The sequence below is a fragment of the Callorhinus ursinus genome, unplaced genomic scaffold (genome assembly GCF_003265705.2).
Source record: "Callorhinus ursinus isolate GAN/ISIS: 27379988/994484 unplaced genomic scaffold, GSC_fseal_2.0 scaffold58, whole genome shotgun sequence".
NCBI classification, from domain to species: Eukaryota; Metazoa; Chordata; class Mammalia; order Carnivora; family Otariidae; genus Callorhinus; species Callorhinus ursinus.
The window spans coordinates 7,899,525-7,923,548 of NW_027397120.1; the positions used below are offsets into that span (position 1 = coordinate 7,899,525).

Consider the following 24,024-nt stretch of genomic DNA (forward strand, 5'->3'; position numbering starts at 1 on the left):
TCTCCCTTCTAGACCCTGCGCTCCCTGAAGGCAGCGAACCCCCAGCTGGGCTGCCAGGCGCATCGAACCACCCGGCAAATACTTCTTAGCAAACGAGTCACATGTGACAAACTGTTTTCAGGCTGTCATGCCCTCCACATCCTGTTGGCTTTGGAAACCCTGGCTCTTTCAGCTCTGCCTTCAGACAGAGCATGACCAAGCTCAGCACTGGCCCGACCCAGGACAGCTGCAGAGAATCAGCTTGATGGCCGTCCCACTGGGGCCACCGTGCTGTGTAGCTGGTGACACCCTGAAGGGGCCGAGAGGCCTCGTACCTACATCTGCACATCCCCAAATGCCTGACCCAAAGCTATCAAGAGAAAAGAAGTCCCAATCTTTGCAGGAGCCGAAGCCTCCCAGCTGCCCAGCCCCACAGTCCCACGCCCAGGCGAAGCCGAGAGCAGCTCCCTGCGGGTGGGGGGACAGAAGGCAGGACAGACACGCTCCTAGTCGCAGGGGTGCTGACCAGGGCTGGAAGGAGCCTCACCCAGGCTCCGTGTGTGGAGGGGCACTCAGAGCCCCAAAACATAGGCTGGCCCTGTGCTGGCCCACTATGGGCCAGTTTCTCATGAAGCAGAGGTGACTCCCCTACGCCCACAGCCGGGTGATGAGGGATGGTGCTGGCGTGGTGGTTACCAGCACAAGCTCGTTACAGACCACCGGGGTGCGAATCAGTGTCCCCAGGTACTTGCTGTCACTTCATTTTCCTGTGCCTCAGCTTCCCGGGGGGAAAGGTCACTACCAGCAGGACGACGGTGTCAAGTTTAAATGAGACTGGTGTGTCCCCCCAGCCCCCATGGGCCTGTGATGAAGAACAATGCCAGACACAGGACTCCCACTGCCAGGCTCACACCCAGGAGAAATGCATCTCAGGTGCGCCACCCCGTACGTAGGAATGTTCCGCTACGCTGGTCCTAATGGCCCCACATACCTGCCTCCACATCCTAGAGACGTGGCAGAAACGGCGCAGCATTGAGCAAGGCAGGACCTGGCCCACAGGAAGCTGCAGGCACTGTGGGGACCGTGCCAAAAGCAGTCAGCCCCGGCAGAGGTGGGGACAACGGGCTGGAGGGTCCAGAGGAGGGGGCTGCCAGGTGCACACCCTTGGGGACTCTGAGACCAGGGCGGAAGCCCCAGCTCTGAGGTTCTGGAGTCCCAAGGAACGCCCCCTTCCTCTCCCCTGCACTCCTCATTGTGGGACCCCCCTCACTAGACAGGGAGCTCTGTAGGCCGGGTTAAGGGCGTGTGGCCAGCACCCACAGAAACGGGGCGCCTGACCTGGGGAGGTAGGGTGCTGCTTCTGGGCAAAGTGGGGCCACCTGGGGAAATCCAGTGGAAACCACTTAGGTGGCCGGGATGAACAGCCTCCAGGCATGGCTGTTCGCCCTCAGACCCCTGGCCTCGGCTGCCCACCCACCTCTCAACCTAACAGCCTCACGGAGACCTGGCCAAATTTCTGTTGGGATTCCACTCGCTCTGCACAAAAGACCCCAAAAGCTAGAGGTGTGCCAGTGCTTCCTGAGGGGGTGGGAGCAAACCCTGGTGGGTGAGCATCTGCCGACGGCTGTGTCAACACTTCGCCAAGGCTGATTTCAGGCTGCCGACTCGGTACTGCTGAACAGAGTGGAGAAGAGATGTGCAAGCTGGCCCCAGCTCGCTCCGCGGACCAAAATTCCCCTTACACGCGTCCCCTGAGCCAAAAGGCTTTGTGTCAACATTGGGAAGCCCAGAGGAAAGTGGGCAGAAACCCAGCAGTGGTGGCCAGCACCCACGGCCTCCCAGCTTCGTGCCCCTGGGGGGCAAGGACAACCCCTTCTGAGAGTGGGTCTCCCTGGGGACCCAGAGATGCCAAGCAGCCTCTGAGCATGGGGAGGGGATATGATGCCATGGCACCCAGCCTCCAGGACCCCCCCCCCCAAGGGAGTAACTGGAGAAGGTGCCACTCGCTGGCCCAGCCGGGCTGGGGAATCACTGGGCTCGGGCACCTGTCCTGGAGCCTCGCTTGCCGAGATGCCTGAGTGTGGCATTGACAACCCCCACAACAAACACAGCACAGAGGCTGAGTCCAGCTCTGCAGGCCCCCCAGGGACCAGGCTGCCCGTGCAGGGCCAACCTCCCTAGACGTCCCCCGAGGACGGCAGGGGCGCTCACTGTCCACTTTGGTGCCTTAGTTTTGTTGCCTTTCTGAAGGCATCAGGGCCAATTTTCTCCTTCACACACAAGCAGGGAAGGGCAGCCGTGATCTTCCAACCCGGCTCAGGCCAACGGGAACACGATACGTGGCTGGAGCAGCGAGCAGGTGGCCACGTTCCAGGCTCTGGGCGCCAGTGTCTTCAGCTGCCTCCCGGTGGCCTCAAGCAAGGTCAAATGCTGCCCAGGTCTCCCGCTGCATGCCGGGACGACGGGAGCTGTGCTCCTATCCCCCCACTGACAAAACTGGATGGGCCAAGAACTGATCCCAGAAAACCACCTTGCAATTCTTGGGTGGCCACACGGCCTCACTTCCTCATCAGGCTTTGGGGCACAGGGCCCTCTTCCAGTGACCACTCCGAAGGACACAGGGTTCCACACAGACTCTGGGCTGGAGGCTATCAATTTAAAAATAGTGCCCTTCTTAAAAATAGGTGCAAAATCTGGAAACACAGCTCGCCGGGTCCTGCTCCCCACAAACTAAACCGTCACCCTATGCATAAACACACTTTCATAGAGAAAGGCCAGCGAGATCTTGGGGACGGTGGCCTGCACAGCGAGCCAGCAGGCACCTGTGTTTTTGTCAATTTCCAGGAAAGGACGCACAGGAGGCCAGTCCTGGCTTCTGCAAGTAGCTAAAGAACCAGCAAGCAGACAAAACCGTCCATCTCAACCAAAAAAGATTTCCAAGGGAGGAAAAAAGACCTCCTCAAACATGCTCTCAGCTGGCTGCTGCTGCTATGGGAAGGGGGGTTCGCCCAGCAAAGACCTCTGAGGATCTCAGGTGGGCCCGGTGTGACCTCTGCAGGATGCGTGGGGCGGCCCACACCACCGGGCGTTTCTCCCACACCAGCAGGTGGCTCCCCATCGAACCCAACCCTGACACTGTCTACCTGGTGACAGCCTCAGATCCCCCAGGTCAAGGGATCACCCCCCCACCCCGATGCCAATCACAGCCCAGACTGTCACTGTGCTTCTGACCTACCAGCTACAACTCAGCTTCCCGCGCCCCTCTCCTCGGCTTCAGTTCATTTGCTGGAGCAGCTCACAGAACTGAGAAACATTTCCTTATGCATACCAGTTTATTATAAAGAGTGTTATAAAGGCTGCGGGACAAGGTCCAGGGCAAGGGGTGAAGAGCTGTCCCGCCCTCTCCAAGCACGTCCCTCTTCTGGTACCTCCACGGCTACACCAACCCAGAAGCTCCTGGAAGCCCATCCTTCTGGGTTTCTAGGGAGTTTTCTTTACGTAGGCATGACTGCTGAAATCCTTGGCCTTGGCCATGGTAGTCAGTCTCCTCCTCTCCCCCAGGGGGTTGGTGGGTGAGGCACCAAGTACCAACATGGCAACCAGTCCCATCCTTAAGAGGTTTCCAGAAGTCATCTCATTAACAAAAACTCAGAGGTGGTTGAAAGGGGTTTGTTAGGAATGAGACACCTTTAAAGCTCTCACCACTGAGGGGATTCCAAAGGTTTTAGGAGCTCTGTGCCAGAAATGAAGATGAGGACCAAATCTATATTTCTTATTATAAGTCACAGTATCACAGAGCCTAACACGGGATACGTGGGGGTGAGGACATCACTGCTGAATGGAGACACACAGGATCCTGGGACAGCCCCACTTCGCTCCTGCCTCCTGGCTTCTTGCTGGCTGGGAAGACAGGCCAGGTCTGGCGCAGGTGAGACCCACCACCAGCCATCTGGGCCAGGGACGCGCTCGTGTCTGAGAAGTGCAGGGCAAAGCCCCAGCAGCAAACTAGGCAGAGCTTTGTCCCCCTCTGCTCCCCAGAACCAGAGCTGTTGTCAGATGACCGTCTGGTGGCTCAGCATACCCTACGAGCTCTCTGGGAATGGCTAGCAGAAGACCTTAACTTTGCTCATGTGGTTTCCTTTTTTAAAATGTAACTTCTTCCATCATAAAATAATAATAATAATAATAATATAATCAGGACACGTGTTTAGAACTTACAGGCAGAGAAAAAACATTACCCATAATTCCACAGCACAGTCCGCTGCCCACCCTCCCCCGCATCACACCGCAAGCGCCCCCTCCTCATCTGTCTCCCACGGAGGAACCAGACAGACAGACAGACGACAGGTGGATCCAGTCCCCCAACTTAGCCACCTGAGTGTCTGGGTAGGTTGTCTTCCAGAGCCTTTCCCCACAAGCATGCTCATTCCAGAATCAGCGTCACTCTTAAGCAGTTCACCATCAGCCCCTGGCACTTCCGATGACATCACAGGCATTTTTCTGGTGGCCACATACAAAGGGAGCCCCCTCCTTGTTCCACTGCTTTTTCAGTCAACTGTTTATCTTACAGCAATGGTAGATTCACACGCAGCTGTGAGAAATCTACTAAGCCCAGATTTACCCTGTTTCCCTCAATGGTAGTATCTTGCAAAGCTACAGGAGAGCGTCAAAACCAAAATACTGACATCCTTATATTCAAAACACAGGTCCCAGTCCCTAGTCCTAGGGCCCCTCGTGCTTTCTGTAACCACGTCCCTCCCCTGTCCCGACACCCGCTCCCTAATCCCTGCCAACCAACGGTCTGGTTTCCATCACCATAATTTTATCATTTTAAAACTGATTTTATCATTTTGAAAATGTTGTATACTCAGGGTCAGATAGTACATAACCTTTGGGGACAGGCATTTTTCACTGGAGATTTTATCCAGTGCATCAACTGTGTGTTTCTCTTCTTTGCCAAACAATACTCCACGGAATGGATATACAGTGAAACTCTTCCCCCCACTGAAGAACATCTGAATCGCTTCCAGTTTCAGGCTTGGAGAAAAACTGCTATGAACATCCACGTACAGGCTTTCGTGTGAATTTATGAGTTTTCATTTTTCTGTGAGCAATGCCCGGGAGTACCACTGCTGAGTCCTATGATAGTTGCATGTTTAGATTTTTTAAGAAACTGCCGAACTGTTTTCCGAGCGGCCGTACCATTTCACATTCCCGCCAGCAAGGCCAGAGCCGTCCAGATTCTCAGCATCCTTAGCAGCCTGTGCTCTTGTGACTGTCTTTTTATTTTAGCCCTTCTGAGAAGCGAGTAGTGATACCTCGTGTGTGGTTTTAATCTGCATCTCCCTAATGACTAACAATGCTGAACATCTTTTTATGTGCTTATTTGCTATCTGTGTATATCATCTTTGGTGAAACGTCTGTTCATTCTCTTCAGCCCGTTTTTTTCTCCTCTGCATAACCTCTGTCTCTATCTTCATGTTCACAGATTGTTTCCTCTGTCCCCTCACTTTTGAGTTTATTTCGGCTATTGTATTTTTCAGTTCCACAATTGTCATTCGGCTCTTCTTTGGATCCTCTATGTCTTTGCCGAGACTTTCTTTATCATTTGTTTCAAGCATTCTTGTAATAGAGGCTTTAAAAAATCTCTGTCCTAACATCTGTGTCATCTCAGTGCTGGAGTCTATTGGTTGTCCTTCCTCATTCAAGTTGAGATTTTCTTGGTTCTTGGCACGATAACGATTTTGTACTGAAACCTGGACATTTGGGGTATTATGGTACAAGACTCTAGATATTATTTAAACCTTCCCTTTTAGTTGGTTTTTGGACACACCTCTGGCAGGTGAAGGGGGTTAGAGCTGCCACATCACTACCAGGGAGGTTCATAGAAGTCCAGGTTCCCCACTTGTCCTCTGCTGACACTGAGGTGGGGGAGGGGCTCTTCTTACTGCTGGTCGAGGGTGGGAGTTCCACCCTGGTTGGGAGAAGCAGAAATGCTTCATAACTGCTTTCCGTACGGGAAGGAGGAGGGAGCGAGATGGCCTTATTACCACTGGATGGGGGGATCTCTGTGTGGTCTCCACCGCTAGCCCAGCAGAGGGGCTCTCCTTACCTCCTGGCTCCTGGCGCCCTACTTGGCCTTCTCTGATACTGCCCCTCCCCAGTGGTGGGGGCTCATGACAGCTTTATGAAGGTGGAAGTTCTGGCTCCACATTCAGCCCTGGCTGGCACGGATGGAGACGGACCACAGCTTTGCTGTGGTATCTGGCTGGCATAGAGGGTTACTGTCTACGAGTTTGCGGTCTTGCTAGGCTGCCTGTTTCCTGGTCTGTAGGCTAGAGAGAGTAGGCTTTGTGGGGCTTTTCCGTCTGTGTCCACTGATGCTTCCAGCGTCTGGCCTCTTCAACTTCAAGTCTGGGATCTAGGACGTAAAAAGACAACCCAGGGAGTTCACTGCTGTGTCATTTCTCGGGTCCCAACATCACTAGCCTGTGTGCCTTCTTCTCTCCACCTTCCAGAGTCTTATGTTTGTTTTATACCCAACGTCCAGGGTTTTTAGTGATACTTAGCTGGAGGAATCAGAAAGGGTACTTCTACTCCATCTTACTGAAAGCAGAAGTTTCCACAAATGCTCTTCCACGGTTGGGAGCTTTCCTCTTGCAACCAGAGTGAGTCTTGGGTGAAGAAGTAGCGGGTGTCTGACAGAGGACCTCTCTAGCTCCCTGCAAAGTGTTTGCTTTGCAGAAGAAGTTGGAGAGCTACCAAGGTTCCTGAGGAAGGCGCTGGACTCCAGCCCCCTCCACAGCCAGGCCAGGCCATGCTCCAGTGCTCCTTCCTGTGACCGCCCCTTCCTCATCTCTGGGCCTGACGGGGACAGCACGACATGTGCCCCGTGAGTGTAAACACCAAACACCCACCAGAAGGTCCACTCTTCGTCTTGGCTAATTCTGCCTTTATTCTACTGGGAGGAAAACGTGGAGCCATGGGGTTCCTTGTGCCAGGCCAACGAAAGGGGTATTTTTAGATTTCCTTCTCCCACAGCTAAGCGTCGGCAATCTGGTCTTTTCCCTGTAGCCCGTATCGAAAACGCAGATGAGCCTATTTCAAAGCTGACAAGTACATTCTGTAAAACTGTACATGAAACAGAATCTCAACTGTGTTTGAAAAATACTAAAGGGGGGGCGCTGGGAGAAAACATTCCAAAATGATAATCGATGTTACTGATAGATCACAAAAGGATTTCTACATAATTATTGTTTATAATTTCCAAACTTTCCATATGAACATACCATGTTTATAAAATTAAAAATCAAAATTTGAAACCAAAACCAGTCCTCTCCCCTCCAAAAAAGGCAAACTAGGACTGTCGGGAGCTATCGCAGGCTGCTTGTCTCCTCTAGACCTGAGCTCACTCCTCAACACCACAAGCTGGGGTCAGGGCAGGACCGTGACGGCCTTGCACGTGACACAGCCCAGACCCAGGGCCTGGAAAGCGGAACTACGCCTCTTCCCTGGGTGCCGAAGCTGCCACCTCGCCCCCGCCCCCGCCCCCGGGCCTTCCAGCGTCCGCGGCGCATCAGGGGGCAACACCGCTGCAGGGAGCCACTCTGCAGATGCCACTGAAGATGGACCCCATGGAATCTACTCTGGGGGCTACAGAGTCAGGGGTGTGCACCCCGTGCAGGAGCTCTCAGGCTCCACAGTAGACAGCACCACCGAAGGACCAACAGTGCGGTAAAATGCAGCACTTCCGAGAATCAACCCCCCGCCCCTTACCACGGCCTCCCCCAGACTCGCCCGAAGAAGCCCCCTTGGATGTAGACAAAAGAAATGCTCGTTGTCCTGTGTGAGCCAGCTCCATGGCAAGATGGCCTGCAGCCCGGGCAGGCTAGAGCCCACACGGGCATCTTCCGTGGCAGATTACATCCTCGGCCCCACCACCACACCCCCTCTGCGGCCCTGGTGGGTGGCCTCCATTTCAGGATGCAGTGAGGGTTGGGGCCTCCCTGGAAGGTTCTGGGCCCTGGGGAAACCAGATGGCCCCCCTGGCTGGAAGTCTAGGACCCGCAACCAGGCAAGTGCAGGAAAGTGAATACAGCTAAGAGCCAGCTGGTCTGCATCAGGGGCAGGTGCCCTCAGACCCGCCCAGATTCCTCCAGCAGACAGTGCTGTCAGAGAGCCGAAGGGCAATAAAGAGTCAGCACTTCCAAAATCCTGGACAGACTCAGCAAACCTTCCAAGAGTGGAAACATCTTCAGACAGCACCATCTTGCAGGAAGCCACGCCCCCGTAAGCCCCCCGACAGCGTTCTCCCTCTTCGGTTGTAGGGTGTGGAACCCTCGCTCTCTGGCCCTCTGCTATGGAAACATCCGTTAACTTCCTGTCACAGAGGCGGGGCCACATGGGGACCCTCGTGCTCACTAACAGCTGTGGAGAAACCACGGACGGCCAGTTGGGAGAGCAGGGCCAGGCCTGGCCATTGGCTGCACCTTTATTTATAAACTTCTTTTACTTCCAGTGTTAAGGCCCCGCAATTCCAACCGAAAAGGTCGAGAGAAAAATGAATGCCTTGACATTTTTTCCAAACATCCTCTCAAAGAGCGCTTGGCAAGGGAACTTGGTTTTGCTGAGAGCATGAGAATGTCTGTGGCCGCAGAGCCCTCCTCGGATGGGATCTATTTTTGTTTGGTGAGACAGCTGTGTTCTGCTAGGCTCAACACTTGGGACTATAAAGGAAAAACAAAACATGGAAATGGGGACAAAAAGCTGTACCAAAATAAGAGCGGGTCTTGAGCCATTCTATTACATGTCTGGTGGGCAGTGGGGAGCGTGGTGGTGTGGCAAGGGCCCCCGAAGGGCTGGCCAGGACACCGGCTCAGGCCTTCTGCCTGATCTTTCCCTGCAAGCCTTTCCAGGAGGTTCTGTGTCTGAACTGAACAAACACAAGTCAAGCATATCCACCCCCGGGAGAGGCTAGGACTCCCCACAACCAAGAGGGAGACAAACAGAGCAGCTCAGGGCCTGGCTTCCAGGGTCACCCTGCCAAGGGGCTGAGCCCCGTCCGCCTCCCACCGTGGGTCCTGCGCACGTGACTTATACCTCCCATCTCTCTGTATCTCACCTGGAAAGTGGGATTACAGTCAGGGGCTGTGCTGAGCAATGCATGTACCTGCACGGATGGCGTCTAGCATGAGCTACGTGTGAGTGTGCTGGGAGTGTGGGTCGATGGTCCGCCAGCCTTGACAGGTCATCGACTAGGGAGGACATGGAAGCCCTTCCAGCTGCTCCTCGACACGGGGCTCAGATTCCAGAAGTGTCATCATGACTCCCTCCCCCTGCAAAGGCCACCAAGTGCACCGCCAGGGAGCCGCTGGGCCCATCCCCTGGTTCAGGTGGCCCAGCAGCGGCAGAGAACGCAGGACTATGCGGCTGCTTCCCAGCTTTGTGCATCCTGGACTGTCACAGGCTCCACTCGACCATCCTTAGGATCAGGGAAAGGAGGGGGCCAAGACAGTACCCCCTGCTTGCCTCTGGGTTTCCCTCCCCCACTCCTGCACACGCCCTAAACTCCCTAGGTGGCCTGTGGTCCCACGTGTTCCGGCAACGTGCCCGAGACCACCGAGTGGGACCCCCGCCCCTCGGTCCCCCCAGAGTCTACTCTGGGCCCTCTCCCCCTGGGGCCAGCCTGGCCTAGCATCACGGCACAACAGGAAGGACACCTGGCCCCATCGATGGCCATGCGGGGGGGCAGGGGGTGAGCCCACTGGCCGGGCAACAGCGAAGTCGCATGAGGTTCAAGCCCCACCCCAAGACCAGCCACCCCTAGTCCTCCTCTAGGAAACAGATTTTCCAAATGGACAGTGACTTACTCTAAGAAATCACTTGGTTATGTGTCCTTGCTTCTCCAATTCCTGGGGACACAGGAGTTGGAGCACAAAGCCAACACAAGAAGCTACACATTGACTCACTTTCCCAACACAAAGGGGGCTGGGAGTCATGCGTTTGAAGGCACACCAGTGGGCTTCTGGGGCGGAGCTCACGCGGGCCCCGTGAGCACCATCGCTCATTCAACTGGCATCTGCTAAGCACCAGGCCCCGATCCGCCAGCCACACTGCTGGGCCTCCTTCCTTCCTTCCTTCAGCAGCTGAAAACCGGGTCTGGAGTGCATGCCAGGCCCCCCTTGGCCTGGACACTGGGGACGGGGAAAAGGAAGAAGCCCTGGTCTGGGGGTCCAGCTGCTCCTGGGCCTAGGGCAGAGAGGGGCCTGTCAAGACAGCTGTGACCAGGGCACGATGAGGCCATGATCCTCACGCACGCCGGCTACCAGCCTCGCCTGCCGCAAAGCAATTTGCCAATATCTTTTGGTATCTTATTAGATTAGAGAACAAAACACAAGCATCTTCTCTAGGGAATAAATGAGCCACAGACTCTGCATTCCATCTTTGATGAAATACAGATTTCTCATTAAAAGAAAAGCCTTGGTTTTGAAAACATACAATAAAAATGGAAAAGGATAGAAATATGCAATTTAGAGAAGGAACAAGAATCAGTGACCAAAGAATATGCGAAAGAACCTTTAGTCTCTTTAGTAATCAGAGACGCTACCATTTTTTCCCATCAACGGAGACATTTTTGAGAAGCTGATGATACTGTCCACTGGTGTTACCCGTCGGTGAGAATGTGGAGGCACAGAGCATGTGGTCCATGCGGATGGGGGTGCCACGGTCGAGGGGAAGGAGGACTCTGCAGAAGCACCAAAAACCTTGGAAGTCTGCCCATCTTTTGACCCAGCGATTCCGTGTGCACCCAGAAGAGGGGCTCAGGAATGCCCACAGTTTTATCACCAACAAGAAAAATTATGAATTATTATATGGAAGTTTTGAGAAAATAAAGAGGCTAACCGTCACAAAAGAGTGATTCTCCTGCCTTGAGGCAAGCAGAAGATGGGATAAAATATGTGAAACGACAGTATTCAGGCCCTGGATGACAGGCAGGGCAGAACTGTGGTCCCAGATGAGGGGGAGCAATGGGGCCAGCCCCCCAGCTGCCCCGTGCAGGGAAAGGGGGTCCACTCATGCTCCCCAGAGCCCTGCACCTCAAAAACCAGGCTGTGAGAGGGTCAAGTGACCTGTCCACAGATGCCCCCATCCTTGGCAGGGCCCTCCGGAAGGAGGGGTGCCTAGCAGACGCCCCGCCACCACCACCCAGCAGGCCCTGGGCAAGGTCTCCAGGATGCAGTTCTCATTGCTCCTGGAGAGGGCGCCTTCCCCCAGTGTTCTACAGGCTCCTCCCTCTGGTCCAGCCAGGGGATGTTCACCTTGCAGGACCAAGCGGGAGCAGAAGTGGGGTGGGGGCTTGCCCAACCAGATCTTTCCTCTTCTCTTCCACGCAGAAGGAGAAGCGTCTGCATGACCATCCCCTTGCTCAGCCCCACTGGCTGGCCCAGGACAGCGCGAGAGGGTAGGGGACTCCCCTTGGGAGAGAGAGAGCACAGTGGTGGTGAGAACGGCGGGATTCAAATCCCGGCCCAGCCACTCCCTTGCTGGACGAATTCAAACCAATGACTCAATCTCTCTGAGCCCGTTTCATCATCCATGGAAGGCGACTGGAAGGCCAGCTGCACTGAGCTGTCTCCAGGGGTCAGTGAGTGAGTCTGTGCAATGCTTAGCCCAGAGTCTCGCACACAGGAGGTACTCAGTAAATTACAGCTGTTATTAGGATTTGTCGCTTTCTCCCCTAACGTGTGTGCCACCCCTGACCAACCACGTGGTTCCCATGGAGATATACCCTGTACTTGTGGGCCTTGCTCCTCCACTGGAGAACCTGGTCCTGTCTGAAAATTTCGGCCAGAGTTGCCAAGTCTCCGGGGTTCAGAGACAGGAAGGTGTGCGGAAATAAACAGGGGAGAAGAGCCAGCACTGGGACCACCACACACACCAGACCTACAACCGGCGCGGTGGGGATAGTGGAGACCCCCCCCCCCCCGGCCCTGCCCCCAGCTGGGCTTGTCTCACCTGGCCCCTCCCCCCCACACCGCTGCCTCCCTTGGGCCCTGCACCCGTCTGCCCGTGTCCTCCAGAGCTCCTGTCAGTGACAGTGATGACAACAGCAGGAGCACTAGCTGAGCGCCTACTGTGTACCAGGCACTATGTCAAGTACTTTATGCACATTATTTCAGTCATCGTAGCCCCATTACAGAAACCGGTCTTAAAGTAGTTAAAGAACTTCTACCTGCCGAAGTCATACCAGCTCAAGTGGCAGAGGCAGGAGCTAAGTCCAAGCAGCTGAGGCTCCTAACAGCCCTGCCACACCCCCTCCTAACACCGGCTTGAGGGCTCCTTCTGTCTGCGCCGGAATCCCTCCCGAAGGAACCACAGGGTGCTGTCTAAAGGAGCACGTGGTTCCCGGAGGACAGTGCTGCGAGGACAAAAGGAGGTCCCTGTCCCTCTCCCTGGGCAGGAAAAAGGCAGATTCCAGACAGATTAGCCTGCGGTAATCCTCCCCCGCTACACCACGGACACTGCCTGCTGAGGCTGCCGCTTATCTCCCGCTCGGGATTGGGGGGGGGGGTGGTGGCTGGCAGGCCTTGGTGCAGCTCACGAAGCTGGTATTACCAGGAACCAGGCAACATACAGGAACAGGAGCAATCCTGGCCTGAACGCAGCTGTTGGACTTTTCCTGAGGTTGGGAAGGGGTGGAGAGAGGAGAGGGGTGAGGTCTGGAACATTCTGTATTAGTCAGGGTTCCTTTTCCTGGACACACCAATTTAGAGACCATGCAAAAGCCACCGGCAACGAAGGATATCTAGACTTCCTGGCTGGCTCCCCTCAGCATCAGCCCTGCACATGGCCTCGGGGCACTGGCTGGGCTCCCCTGATCCTTGCATGCAGCCCCCTCACGCCCACCAGGCCCAACTCCCCACCCACGGGGAAAGAGCAGGGCAGTCCCACCCCACCTTGAGCCCCAGGGCAGGGAGAAGGGCACAGGGGTGGCCTGGCTGCAGGTGCAGGGGGTGGGGTGGGAGGAAAGCCCGAAGGTAGGACCCCCAACCCCCCGCCACTGGACACCTCGGAGGCTGGGGTAGGAAACTCCATGTTTCCCCGGGTTTGGTTTTTATAGTTCCACACGTGAATTTCTCATTCTCTTTCTCCAAGAGTTGCTCTGCCAGGCTGTGTCTAGGAGCCAGAGCCCGAGCTGGGCCCTGGGGACAGCCAAGTCAGAGGGCCTGCCTCCCCGGGGACTGCTGTCATCAGCCAGGCGCCTGCCGTAGGGCCCCGGGGCAGTAACGGCGGGTAACCCCACCCCTGTGAGGTAGGGTGCGAGGCCGGAGGCCTGAGAGGCAGAAGCCAAGAGCTCTAGGAGGCCACAGAGCGCCGAGCCAGCCTCATTATCAGCTCGGAAGGCCAGCTTAAAGGATATCCCAGTAATTGCAAGGTTTTTTGTAAATGTTAATTACAGTTGCCTTAATTAGCTCAGAACCCATTGATCTATGGATTATATTAGGTTTATAAGTGTAATTACCTTAACAGGCATATGGATTACAATTACGCTCCAATTAAACCCCAAGCGTATAGCATATAAATCAGCAAGGGGGTCCTCCTAATTCTTCAGGGTCGGGCTGTTTAGATGCTGGGGCTGGTCCTTCGCAGGCTCAGGGGCATCTGGGGGTTTGGAGGGGGGGGGAGAGGAGGGTGGTCTGCATGATTTCTGGCATTTTCCCAAGGACGGGGGCCATGCGTCCGGTCGATCTAGGCCTTGTCGGGGAGGCAGGGATGGCAGGGCCCCAGCCTGCAAAGCAGTGTCCTCAGGATTAAGAGCTGTGCTCAGCTTGGCCGCTGGAGCACTGCCCCCCGCCCCCCACCTCCGGGCCCCTCTCTTCCCTCAAGGAGATCAGGACACTCATCAGCCCGTTAATTATGATGCTCGGCCCCTCCAGGCAGAGATGGTTTTCTCTCCTTCTCTCTGGAGAGGGCTGACGAATATTATTAACCTACTTTCCAGGGTGGGGAGTGAGGAGGCCAAGGGGCCGGGTGGGCACAGAGGGCAGGAGGGCAGAGCCCCCTCCTCTGACAGGGCGATGGAGGGCCAGGAGCCCCCACCCAGGAGCCTGGAAAATGGGGTGACAAGGGGGACGGCAAGGAAAGGCTCCAGAGGACAGCCCAGCAGAGCAGGGGGAGAGGACAGGAAGTGCCTGCAGCTGGTGGAGGGGACGGGAAGGGTCCTGGGGCCTCAGGGCACTGGACCTGCTCACGGGGTCCCTCCCACAACTTGCAAGACCTCAGAGCAGGCAGGCGGGCGCAGCGCCCTGTGGTTGTCCCAGCATGAGCTCCGGCTCCGAGGCGGTACTCGCGGCTCAGCAGCGTGCCCAAGGTGGGAGCCCCCGTCTGGGCAACGCCACACTGCTCCCTGAGGAGGCCTGCCAGGGGTCTCCTGGGCCCCTCCCATGCCTGTCACAACCGGCCCTCACACGCGTGGACTTTCTTCCCGTGGAGGCCAGGCCAGCCGGGCAGGAATCACCTGCGTCAGCACCTCAGAAGGCTGTGGCACTTCTGTCCTCGGGCCCCGGGCCCCAGACCCCCGCTACCCACTTTGGCTCTTGTGGTTCTGTATCCCGTCAACTGGCCCTCACCTCCCCGAGATTAGGGAGGGAATGCACCCCCCCCCCGAACATGTCCCCCCCAAACATGCAGTGTGAGAGAACAGCCCACGGGGAGGCAGCGGGGGGACAGGGCTGGGCGAGACCAGCAGGCTTCCATGAGGGGACTGGGCTGAGGATGGGTGTCGGAGAGTCTGGGATGTGGATGTCTGTCAATGGCGGAGTGTGACCACCCACAGGGCACGGAAGGGTAGGAGTCCAGAGCCCAAGGGGTGGTAGGCAGGCTTGGACTCTGGGCGGAGGGGTGGCAGGGCAGAGGGAGCAGGGCTCCACACCTCTGGGGATGGGCCAGCTAGTCATCAGTCAACCTGCCTTGCCCTCTGCTTGGTCTCTGAGGCAGGTGGGTAATGAGCCTGGGATGGGGCTGTCTCCTCGGGAACCCCAGGGGGCAGATGGGCACTGATGCCGGTGGGCATGATGATGATGATGAAAACCAGCACCAGGGCAGATGATAGCTCCTGTGGTCCCATTTTACAGATGGTATATGCAGAAATAGAGGCACAGCGGGATCACAGAGAACCCAAGACTGCCAGTTATCCAGTGGCAGACCAGAGATCTTCACTCAGGCTGTTGGGCTCCAGAGCTGGGCTCTAGATCCCCACCTAGTTCACGCCCCTCTGTGGGGCACAGAGGTGGTGGCAGGGCAGGGAGCAGGCGATTCAGCTCTCTCATGCCAGCTGGGCCCCTCCTTGCTGCCCTGGCTTCCGCTCCCCCAGCTGGCCTTCCAGACCCCTTTCCCAGAGTCTCAGCCCGGACAGGGGAAGCAGGTCTGTCTCCTGCCCAGTCAGTGACTGTGGGGAAAAGTTGTGTGTGCGCACGTGCTCGCGCGCACGCACAGACACCCCGCACATGTGTTCACATGCAGAAGGAAGGACCCCGTGCATGAACATGCTGGGACTGGGCCCTTATGTGACGTGGTGGCCTCCACGTACTGCAGCCGAGCCACCCCTACAAATGAAGCACGCGATGTTCTCCCTCCACTGCACACGATTCTAGAAGTCTCATGGACAAACAAAAGCAGAGGCACTGTTTGGCGCAAGTACTGCAGGGAGAGTGGGGATGGGTCCTCTCTCCTGACAGCACGCAAAGGGTGGGAGGCCAGAGGCAGGCCTCTCAACAAACAAGACCAGGGTCATCCCGAGCCCCCTGCCCCACGGCTGCCTGAGGCAGAGCCCACAAGGCACAGGTCGGGCGAGAGGGTACGGAGGACAATGGCGCTGACGGTGGCCCAGGCTCCCGCGGCCAGGAATGAGCTCCCCAGCGCCGGAAGTGTTCAAGCCTCGCTGGCAGGCGCCAAGAGGAGAGGAGTCCATCCAATCCCCCAAGCCTGTGAGGGGCTAGGAGATGGGCCATCTGCCTTGCACACCAAAGTCAGGACGTCTGTGCCACCCATGCCCTCACAGCCAGCAATTACCAAGCCAGATGCTTCACAGACACAACCTGATTTGATTTAATCCTCATAACAGCCAACAAAGAGGCATTACCATCCCTGATCAGACAAGAAAAGCAAGGTTCAGAGAGTCTGTCACTTGCCTCAAAGTGCCCCATCAGGCAGTGACTGAGCCAGGATTCAAACCCGAGCCTCGGATTCTGGACTCCAGGCCCCCTGATGCAGCCGGAGGCCGGCCCAGCCTGGCAGACTATTCCAGACTATTCCATGAAGGAAAGGAGGCCCATTCCTGCCAATCACAGCACCAGGCACCACAGGAAGCCCATATCCTGTGCTCCAATTAAGGGCAAAGAGTACCAAGTGGTTTCTTCTAGGAGTTTCTAAGGTTTTACACATAAGACTTGAGCTTAAAAAAAAAAAAAAAAGGAAAGAAAGCTGGTTTTCAGAAGGAAGGCTCAGAAACAGTTCCTTTTTTCCCTTACACTTCTGAATTTAGCAGATAAGATTCACTCATCAGAGGGCTTTCATGTCCACAATGCATTGCTGGAAATCGTTTTGTGGGGAAAAGTTAATTAGATTTTTATATTAGACTCAGTTCCCATTCGGGCTTAAACAGGATAATCACCACTGCTACTTACAAGTTAAAAGAGACCATGCATTTAAAAATGCATGTATTTATTCTGGACTGTCCCCCTCCTCTTTTTCTGGGTCAGGGTGGCTTGGCCTGTGGCAGAAGACCCAACCCCACCATCCCGGGCCCAGGGTCTGGCTGAGAGGCTCTGCTGGACAAGCTATGTGGCTGATCTCAATCCTGGTCTGTCACTTGGAGCTCAAGCCTCCAAGGCCCAGCCATCTGCTGGGGGGGTGGGGGGTGGGGGGAGGGCTCCACTTAGGTGTCTAACAGGCCTCCCCATCGTAACGAGGCCAAGGCAGGACTCCCCACAGCCTCCAGCCCAGCTCCCACCCCCAGGCCCCCACCAGCTGCTCAGGCCCCAGACGTGCGGTCTCCCTGACTCCCCTGCCCTGCCCTCCCCAGCCTAACAGTCTCTGGCTCTGGCCTGAAGTGTTTTCAGACTAAATGACGAGATGCCCGTATTTGTTTCAGTCCGTGCTAGACAGGCCTGACTAATACTAGTTGTAACAAAGCGCCACAAACGGGGGGTGGGGGGGGGCGGGCTGTTAAAACAAGAGGAATTCATTCTTCACAGATCTGGAGGCCCGAAGTCTGAAATCAAGGTGCTGGCAGGGTTGCATTGCCTTCAAAGCTCCTGGGGAGGGTCCTTCCTTGTCTCTTCCAGCTCCTGGTGAACCCAGGCGCTCCACCTCTGCCTCTGTCCATGCGCGGCGGACTTCTCACCATGTCTTTCTGTCTCTTCCCCTCTTCTTGCGTTGCACTAAAGGGCCCATTCGACTCCAGCAGGGCCTCGACTTAACTAATTATAATTTGCAAAGACTCTTTCCAAATAAGGTCACGTTCTCAGCGCCGTGAGCACCCTCACCAGCCTGGGCAGGCCTGCTGCCCCTGGAACTGTTTCTCCAGGAGGGAGACAGTCAGCCTGGACCTCCTCGCAGCCAGAAGCCCTCCCCTCTGAGGCGATGCTGTGTCACCAAGCATGGAGCCAGGTCAGGGGCCTCAAGGGCCAAGGGGGGCTTTTCATGCACTCAGCACGGGCCGCAGGGAGACCCGGGGTGCAACCTCCCCGAAGAGCAGGGGGAACGGAGGCTTCCCTTTCTGCACACTCACACCTCACCCAGTGGGGACACCGGGGAGGGTAAGCTGCACGCTTACCAAAACTTCTCGTTTCTCCACAAAGACTTACATTAATGGAAATAATAAAATCATTACGAGAATCTAAAGTCCAAACTTTTGAAGTAAGAAATTGGAAACATGAAATTTAAAGTTTTAAAACATGAAAATTAAGCTTAAGAGAGCATATTTTTTCATTTGTAACGGAAAAAAAGAAAGGACATAGCGCGAATATGCGTGAGCAGGGGGTTGGAGGAGTAAGCTCGAGCATCCACACCAGGGACGGGCGCACGGCTATTAAAAAGTATGAGCTAGCACTTCTGCCTGGGATTTGGCGGGTATCCAGGTGTGAAGTGACAAAATCAAGGTGTAAAGAAAAACAGTATGATTCCATTCTTTAAAAGATGAACAAGACGAGCCCCCTGTATGTGTGTGGGGTTGGGGGTGTACACGCGGGAGCAGAGAGAGAGGCTGAGCAGGTTGTTAAGACAGATTATTCTGGGATGGAGGTGGTGGTAGGAGAGAGAAGGGGGAATAGCTGTAGAAAATCTTAAGAACCATAATAAAAAGAATACGTGTGGTACAATGTAAAGTGCAGTGGCAGAACACAGAATTCCGACTATAATGTTACCTACAAACTGATACAAATGAGACGTCAGTGTGCCTATGGACAAGAAAGGATAATGGAACGTGACAAGGACAGGGACGTTCGGGGAAGGCGAGACCAGAGGGCAAGGGGACACAGAAGACCCGCAGTCACCACAAGAAACCGCAGGGTGTTAAGGTAGGGAGCGGGGTGATGGAGTGCGCACCCTAGGTCCTTCTGCCTCCCAGGGAAGATGGACTGGAGATGGGCCGGGGGGTAGGACGGGGACCGGAGGCCCACGGCGGTGTGAGTGAGCTCAGGCCACGGTAGGGGTGACTCAGTGACAGAGGAGGGTGGCCGAAAGACGCCGTCGGGGTGGGCAATGGGGACCGTATGCTCAGTGACAGGCACGTCTCGTGTGAGGAGCCTGGGGTGGGAAGGTCAGGGAGGGGGAAGGCTGGGCTGGGCGCAGGAGCCTGGGGAAGGCCTGGGGGTCGGGAAGAGGCACAAGTGTCTTCCCAATGTGGACGCCTGCGGGGCCCCAACTGGGCGAGGGCCCTGGCATGCTGCAGACTCCCACAGCTGGTCTGTCTCCCAACACTGGGACAGCACAGCTCTCAGAGGTCCTGGCTCTGAGTCCTGCCTTGCCGCCCATTAGCTCTGGGACCCCGGGCAGCAGCCCTCCCTGCTCTGAGCCACAATCTCCTTAACTCTCAAATGAGGGCTGTTTCTGATCAGACGACACACGGCCCACATGCCCAGCCCCCCGAGGCCTCGAAAACGGAGCTGGGACAGTCACTGTTGCCACCAGCACCACCCACCCGCCCTGCTGCCACCACATGACTATGGTCAAGGAACTCGCCCACCAGCACCCTGTCCCATAAAACAGGGCTGAAAGCATCACCTGATTCTGAGTTTTAAGGGAGAGGATTCAAGAAGTGCACAGAAAGCACCACCTGCAGACGTGCCCCGTGCCAGCCGCCGCCACCGCATCTTCATCCATATCGCCGCCGGCATCATCAACGTCCGCGCCACGGCAAAGGCCCACAGCCGTGGAGGAAAAGGCAGTCGGGAGCTCCAAAGCCAGTGCTTCCGGGGGGAGCTAGGAGGCACTGGCAGAGGCCAGCCTCGGAGAGTCCTCCAGACAAGAGAGCGATGAGTTTGGCCTTGTTTGGAAGGCAGCATGGAGCCAGGGAATGGTTGTGGGCAGGGGGAATGGCGCAGCAGGTCTCAGCATCTGGACTGCTGGCCTGGCAGGATGGGGCAGGGGCATCGTGGAGGCAGGAAGGATAGCTTTCTGGCTACAACACCCCGGTTTTGCTGGAGGCAGCAATGGGCCCACTGTCAGAGGATGCGGCTGGCTGAGCCAGCTGTGACAGTCCTACTTTCGGCCACGTACCTCCTTCCCGAGAAGCCCTGCAGTCAGGCATGGTCACGTGACCCAGTCCCAAAGACATGACTGGACGTCTCTCAGGGGGGCAGCTCTGGGAGGGCTTTTGTAGCCACTTGCAAGGGACTCTCATGGGAGGAGAGCTCACTGGCACTGCCTTGAAGGCGACCATGACATCCAGTATCATGGCACCATCTTATGACCATGAGGTGACAATGTCACAATGCCACATCAAAGGCTATTTCTAAATTGCGGTAAAATTCACATAACATAAAACTCACCATTTTAAAGTGTACACTTCAGTAACTTTTGATGCATTCACATTACGCACCACGATCACCACGATCTACTTCCAGAACATTTCATCACCCCAAAGGAAACCCTGTACCCATGAAGCAGTCACTCACCAGTCCCTGGCTCCCCTACAGCCCCTGGCAACCACGAATCTGCCTTCTATCTCCACAGATTTGCCTATTCTGGACATTTCTATAAACGGAACAACGCAACATGTGGCTTTTTGTGTCTGGCTTCCTTCACTCCAGTGTCTGCAAGGACCATCCGTGGTGCAGCCTGCCACAGGACCTCGTTCTCTTTTATGGTTGAACAACATTCCATTGTGTGGGCAGGCCACACTGGCCACATTCTGTCGTCCCTCAATCAGCTGATGGACATCTGGGTTGTTTCCACTTTGGGGATATCATGAACAATGCTACTCTGAATATTCGCGTCCATGTTTTTGTTTGAACATATGTTTTCAATTCTTTCTAACCTAATTGTGTATTCATTAAACCTAATGTTGTATTTTTTTTTTTCTTAAAATGCCCCCCTTGTCCAAGCTCTCTAAACTTCAGCCCTTAAAAAACTTGGATTTACGCTGATACGAAGGCTGGTGGACCAGAAAGAAAGATCGCCCTTGTTAACGGCAGTGCCAACCCCGAGTCTGAGGATCGCTGGCTGTGTTCTTAGGTAAATAACTAAGGGTTGAGGGTTGAAGCCCCTGTGGGTGGACCGTCCCGTCAGCTGTGGCCAAAGGCGTCCTGGCGGGACCAGGGGTTTATGACAGGGATCCAGGCCAGAGGCAGTGAGCAGGGGATGGGGTGGCTGGCTTGAAATCTGCAGGTGGGAGAGTGTAAGACTTGGCAGCCACAGGACATGACCGAAGAGGAATTTAGGATGGTTCCGGACTTCTCCCGGCAACTTCTTGGGCGCAAGTACAACAAAATAACTCACTGTCTTATTATTTAGCTAATAATTTGAGCAAATATTTGGCAGGTACATCCCAGTGCCTGGCAGGGGCCTAGCAGAGAACAGGCCTTTGATAAATGTGAGTGGCCAACCGCCAGGAATGGCTTGATGCATGCAGCACCCAGCCCTGCTCCAGGCACAGCAGGCACGAAAGGACCCTGTCTCTTAGCGGCCACCCAAGGTCAGGAGAGCGTGGCAGTCCCAGTGGCGCGTCCCTTCTACCCCACACTGCCCCGAGAGATGCCTCTGCAGACGCGGTGCCCCTCATGGAGTCCTACACACTTTGGACCTTCCCACCAGCCTGGCGGACAGAGGGAGGAACACCCCGATTCCAAGCATCCCCTGAAACAGACGCCTCATCAGTGCCCCACCTCTGGCCTCCTAGTCCCACCGGAGCTGGGACGACCACTGTCCATCGCTGGACCTGGTGAGCTACAATAGAGGTGGCTGCGTCCCCCCCGCCCCCCACACATGGAACTTCTCCCCTCACTCTCAACAAAATGACAACGTCAGCCTTTACCGTCAAGACCCAAGTCACACCTGAGGATTTGCGGTAATTTTCAGGAACGCTTTTTGACCGTGTCGCCTGTGGTTTCCGATTTTCTTGTTTTCGAAAACCAGTACAAAGCCTCAGGAGGAGCGGAGCTGGAGGTTGATGTGGGACTGCAAGATGGCCCTGAACGGGTGAGCTGAAGTCACAGCCGGTTTGGAGGCAGCAGTGATCTGCGGCGTGTCTACGGGGAGCCAGGCACGATTCTAACCACTCAATCCTGTGCAGCCAGCAAAGTCCGTGTGATCAAACACCCGCATGTCCAGGTGAGGATGTGGGTGTCTAGAGGGGTGCACACCTGCTCAGCCATCTGCCCGGAGGGAGCCAACTCCCAGCTCTCAGAGCTTCCCTCCGGCACAAGAGCCCCTCTTCCTCCAAGGCGCTGTGGGGCCAGGTAGTGGCTGAGGAAGTCTTTCCGCCCTGTGTTGGGGGAGGGGGTGCCAGGGGGAGGCTGCCAGCAGAGCTGCCCCTGGAGAAGCTCCGTCTTTGGCTCGGCTCTAGGCACCGACATGCCGGGGTAAGGGAAGACAGCGGATGAGGCCGGGAGCCACAGTGCCCGGGAGCCGCCCACGCATGCAGCACAATGGGACCCGTGCGTCACACCTCCATGGGTGCCATCAAGCCATGGGACCCAAGTCCATGGGCGGATGAAATGCAATTGGCAACCAAGTGCTGGCATCTGTACCAAGAGGAGGTCACACCCTGACCAAAGGCTTGCTGGCACCAGATGCATTCACTTGTCAGGTTCTGTGAGGTCGGCATCCTTCTCCACACTTCAGAGATGAGAACATGGAGGCCCAGCCCGGCCACCCATCGTGCCAAAGCTTGTATGCACAGCTCTGATCACACTCTTGCCCACACAACATCGCGGTGATAAGATATAAAAACAGGGGCCAGGGCTCCTGCAGGGAGGGGCTGCCAGCCAAGAGGTGATGTCAGGGCCTGTCAGTAATCGAGGCAGCTATGTTGGCTTGAGCAGACTGGCCTGCCTGCACTTATTAGCATCCCATAGGGGTCCTGGGAGGTGGCTCGGATGGAGTAAGGAGGGTGCTCCTCTCTCACACAAAGACAAGATCAGTGGCCCCTGTGGGGTATGAGCCTGACTCCACTCAATGGCATGTCTTGGATGTGTCCTGGCCTCTGCCAAGGTCAGGGCCCGTCCAGGACAAAAGTGCAAATGGCCACTGGCCAGCCCTTCCTGCACCCCTGCCCCACAGAGCAGTACCCGTAATTCCAGGCACACAGAGAACCCGGTAACAGCCCCTCACAAAGCTCCTCACCCCCAGTGTCCCGTTTACACCGTCTCTGCACACGAGCCCCTGAGGCCCAGCCCTGGGCCCTGGGGGTCAGCACACCCACCCTCCCTGCCCACCCACATTTGGGCACCCAAGGCCTTACAGTGGGACACCGCCCGGCGTCCCAAGCTCTCACTGTGGGTGAGGGCCCTGCAGTCATTCACATGACACATCTAACTGGGAGGTGGTCAGAGCCAGAAGGGACCTCGAGAGACCTCTCTATCGAACTCCCACCTCTTCGGGAGCCTCGGCAAGGGGCGGGGCCGGGCCAAGTCACCCTGTTCCTGCACCACCACCCCCGCCCTGTACCCTCTGTCCCTCTCCCATAAGCATCTGCCTTAACCCTTAGGTCTCATGGTGGAAGAAGATGGGGAGACATTTTTGACCAGCAGCTTCTTCCTGGTGCCCCTGGGAATCATGGCATAGCTCGTGTGCAGTGGGCTTAGAGTCTAGGAGACAAAGACACGGGTCCAACACAGGACGTGTGGTGCTAAATGGGCCTCCTCCGAGGGCTGGGTGGGCAGTGAGCACCACTCGGGCCTCCCACTTCATATGTGGCTTCCTGGTCCCAGTCTCAAGAAGAACGGGACCGGGGATGTGGCTGCATCTGTATGAGCCGGTGGGGGGCCCATGGGGAAAACAAAGGCTCACACACTTCTTGACTTGCCTTTCCCCCAGCTCTTGTCCCTCCAGCAAACTCCCCTTCACCCTGCAGGACTACACTCAGGCCCCACCTGACACCACACGGTCCAGCCGCCCAGCCTGCAGATCCCCCTTAAAAGGCTGACCATGAGAAAGAAGAGTACGTGCACTATGACTCCCTTTATAGAAAGTTCCAGAACAGACCAACTAACCTCTGCTGCTAGAGGTCGTCAGGGTCGTGGTTATCTCAGGGGACAAAGTGACTGAAAGAGACCCAAGGGGGTCTGGGTGGGAGAGGCTGGTCACGTTCTGCTTACACAAGTGTGTTCACTTAATAAAAATGTGTTAAGCTCGTGTACCTGAATTCTGTACACTATTCTGTATGTTACATGTCAATAATCAGTTTGAAAATAGAAAGAATCCTGACCACCATAAATGGAATGCTGGCCCAGAGGCGAACAGTAGCCAGGGGTGTGTGGAGGCCGCTCATCACCCCCAATAGCCCGGCCAGTGCTGCAACTCAGGGGCACCAATTCTCGGCCC

General features: G+C 56.0%; 1 protein-coding gene across 2 annotated transcripts in view; it reads right to left on the reverse strand.

The window, feature by feature from the left end:
- Window positions 1–24,024, reverse strand: part of LHPP (phospholysine phosphohistidine inorganic pyrophosphate phosphatase) — a 130,469-nt gene that overhangs the window by 34,158 nt on the left and 72,287 nt on the right. The window contains exon 7 of one of the 2 annotated variants that reach the window (XM_073884655.1): window positions 3,297–6,400. The exons of the other annotated variant lie outside the window; for it this stretch is intronic. Coding sequence (XP_073740756.1) covers window positions 6,388–6,400 — 13 coding nt within the window. The 3' untranslated portion in view covers window positions 3,297–6,387. Of the gene's footprint in view, window positions 1–3,296; window positions 6,401–24,024 lie in introns of those variants that run through there. 2 annotated transcript variants of the gene reach the window in all.